Source organism: Grammomys surdaster, unplaced genomic scaffold (assembly GCF_004785775.1).
Source record: "Grammomys surdaster isolate TR1022 unplaced genomic scaffold, NIH_TR_1.0 126381, whole genome shotgun sequence".
NCBI lineage: Eukaryota > Metazoa > Chordata > Mammalia > Rodentia > Muridae > Grammomys > Grammomys surdaster.
In genome coordinates this window covers 1,932,682-1,936,116 of record NW_021621176.1, presented here as the reverse complement: position 1 = coordinate 1,936,116, position 3,435 = coordinate 1,932,682, and the positions used below count along the sequence as shown (strand labels likewise).

Below are 3,435 nucleotides of genomic sequence, written 5' to 3'. Positions count from 1 at the left end.
CCCTCTCTCCTTTCCTCTCCTTCTCCCTTCCTTTCTTCCTTTTGAGACAGGGTCTCAGTATATAGTCCTGGCTTGCCAAGAACTCAACATGTGAATTAGGTTGGCCTTCAACTCCCTATGTAGTAGACCAGGCTCGGCTCAAACTCAGAAAGATTTGCCTGTCTCTGACTCTCTAGTTCTGAGTATTAAGATATGTACCACCATACCTAGCTCTCTCAAAGACATTTAAGGCAACAGAGCAGCCTGTCCTCAGAGTGTCCAGAAAGGTGAGTCCCAAATTACTCACGAAATTTTTTCCTCTTCGATGCGGTTGATCTTTCCTCCAACATAGATTCTTAACTTACAATCTTTCCATTTTTTTCTGAGAGTCAAGATATATGGGATAAGCAGTGTTAACCCTGGAATAAAGAGCAAATTACCACAGAAAGGATGAGAGAAATCGATAGGAAAAAATGAGAGTGATATTTTTATCCATTCTCATTATCGGCTGTTGAATGACTTGTGGTCTTTGGGAACTCAGAAACAGGGCTGTCTAACTGACACCCTTCTCATATGCATGAACTTAGTTAAGATAACACCGCAGGAGTCCTGCTCCTCAGTGAACACTCTGGACTGCTTACCTCCGTCATCAAATAACCACCAAACATCAATGGTGCCTTTTCCCTGTTTCTTTTTAAACTGAGCGCTGGCTTCCACCAGTTTCTGATTGAACTCCCCAACGTGCATCGACTGGATGGTGCTGATGTTGCCGTCTGAAATGGAGGACACAGTGGAGCATCTACTTGTCTTTTGAGGACAGAAACAGCGGGCTAGTTTTAGCTCCTTATTCTCAGAATGGAATTATAATTTAGGCATGTGGTGGCTTAAACTTCAAAGATACCCCAAATATAAGAAGCTTATGTTTTGAGTCCCCCCTTCCCCCGGGTAATGGTGCTGTTTTGGGAGGATGAGGAGCCTTTAAGAGGCTCAGTTCGGTGGGGGGGCGGGGTCCTAACATTATAGCTTGGCTCTGATTCATAGGCCTATCAGCTTGGCTTCTGCTGCCAAAGATGAAGCCATGGTGGCTCATCTTGAAATCATGAGCCAAAGTAAATCTTTCCTCCTTTAAGAGGGCTTTTTATCCCATTTTGGTTTTGTTCAGAAGACCATGAAAGAATAAGCAGTATCTATGAGTATGGTTGGGAGGAGAGAACAGTATCACATGAGACATGTATGTGGAAAAGGGGTCCCGGGGAAGGGGAGGGTATGAGAGAAGGGGGAGAGGGGGACAAAGGGGGAAAAAACAACAAAACAAACCTTGTTTGAAAAACACTGTAATGAATCCTAATCTTGTATGTTAATAGAAAGATTCTTTTCAGAAGAAGTGAGCTACAAAGGGAGCTTAATCATGCGATGTGTTCGCCCAGTTATGCTCCAGTTTATGACCTCAGCACATGACAACACTCAGTAGGTATCCAACCTTCAGAAATCTCAGTTAGAACCTGTGGTGACTGGTTTTTCCAGAGATAAGGAGTAGGAGACTGGGAGGTCACTTAGTTGTCAAAGTGCTGGCTTCAAAGAACCTTATGAAAAATGATGTGAGTGGTGGCAGCCTTGTCGGGTCCCAGCCCTGGGGGTGGGGGTGGGGCATCAGAGAGATGGATCCCTGGAGCTCACTGGCCAACCAGCCTGCCTTATATGGAGAATTCCAGGCCAGTGAGGCCCTCCCTCAAAAGGGATAGATTGTTTTCCTGAGGATGACACCTAAGGTTGTCCTCTGGCCTCCACACACAGGTACAATGTGCACCACCATCCATCCATAATACATACATACATACATACATACATACATACCACACATACATTTACACACATACATACAAATAAACTATCCTTTCATTGGCAAGTTCACTCACTTAAGTACAATTCTGTCATAAGCCCCATGAAAGTCTAGATTTCAGTTTTCCAGGGACCATAGTCACCTTGAATTCTAATTCACAAGCTCAGCTCACATCTGTTTCTTTCTCAAGACTTCTGTGAAGCTAAAGCAAAACTGCTTGAGTTGTGTGAATTTTTATAAATGATATTAAAAAAAAGTCCAGGATACATGGAGATTAAAAAAAGCTTTTAGTTTTAATTAAGGATGATTGCATATATAATACTTAGAAGTGATTAATATTTTACTAAAATATTTATTAATTTGTTTAAAGATTATTTTTATTTTTTATGTGTGTGTGTGCGAGCACGTGTGTCACATAGGTCAGATATATTGACTCTTCATGAAGCTCTAATTACAGGTTTTAAGCCACCTGATGTGGGTACTGGGGCTTGAACCTAGGTCCTCTTCCTCTGGAAGAAGAGAACTGTTGAGCCATCTTTCCAGTCCCAGACTTATTTATTTTTATGTGTGTACCCTTGGAGTTCAGCAGAGGATGTTACATTTCCTGGAACTGGAGTTCACAATTGTGTGCTGCCATGTGGGTGCTAGGAATTGGGTCCTCTGGGTGAATAGCCAGTGCTTTTAGACACAGCCATCCCTTCAGCACCATGTTTAAAAGGTTTTGACTCTGACATGGATACAGAGAAGGAATATTGGGCGAATCAGGCCTATTTCCTAACTTTCATCACGGGGCATTCTTTGGCATGCTGTCCGTATTATTTCTAGTTTTCTTGTCTTTGAGAATTGTTACTTCCTGGCTCTAATGCAAAGAGGCAGCGTTGGCATAGTGCTTAGTGCAGTGCTGAAAGCCTCTTCCGAGAAAGCCTCTTCAGAGCTCCCCTCTGATCTAGCAGGTTCTGAAGATGCTTTGCTTTGTTCTCCTCTGTTGCCATGTTTTGGGCCTGTCGATTCTAAAGAAAGTATCTCAGATTGTTTTTATATCCTTAAGACTGCTGAGACAGAAAGGAAATTTATTTGTAGAATGGACCAAACTCTGCCCTTACTTCCATGCAAACAAAGCATCTGGAGGAATTGTTAGGAGAGCCTGCAGGTTTGGGCTTGATCTAGAACTCAAAAGAGTTGTCGCCACCTCAATCCCCGGGTGGTGTGGCCCCCTGCAGAGCAGTGTTTGAACTCCTAGGCATTAAACTACATAGTGTTATGACTTTGTTTCTTCTGAACACCATGGAAGGTTGACATTCAGAAATAATTTTTAAAGCTTTGTTCTGATTACAAATTTTAAGCGTTTATTTTTGCACTTTTATATGTGTGGGCACATATGTGTCATAGCATGCATATGGAAGTCAGAGGACAAGTTGGGGAAATCAGTTTTCACCACATGAGTTCTAGGGATCAAACACAGGTTGTCAGGCCTGGTGGCAGGCACCCTAACCTGCTAAACCACCTTGAAGGCCCTTATTACTAATTTTACATCAGTTCCAACTTCAGATTCACACATATTCTCATGGGTGTGTGTGTGTGTGTGTGTGTGTGTGTGTGTGTGTGTGTGTGTGTGT

The 3,435-nt window shown here is 42.7% G+C and overlaps 1 protein-coding gene across 1 annotated transcript in view; it reads right to left on the bottom strand.

The window, feature by feature from the left end:
* Positions 1-282: 282 nt before the first annotated feature.
* Slc12a1 (solute carrier family 12 member 1) overlaps positions 283-3,435 on the bottom strand; it is a 68,491-nt gene continuing 65,338 nt past the window's right edge. Inside the window, exons 22-23 of the mRNA XM_028760042.1 lie at positions 621-752; positions 283-398 (exon numbers count right to left, since the gene is read on the bottom strand). Of these exons, the coding sequence (XP_028615875.1) occupies positions 283-398; positions 621-752 (248 nt within the window). The remainder of the gene's footprint in view (positions 399-620; positions 753-3,435) is intronic.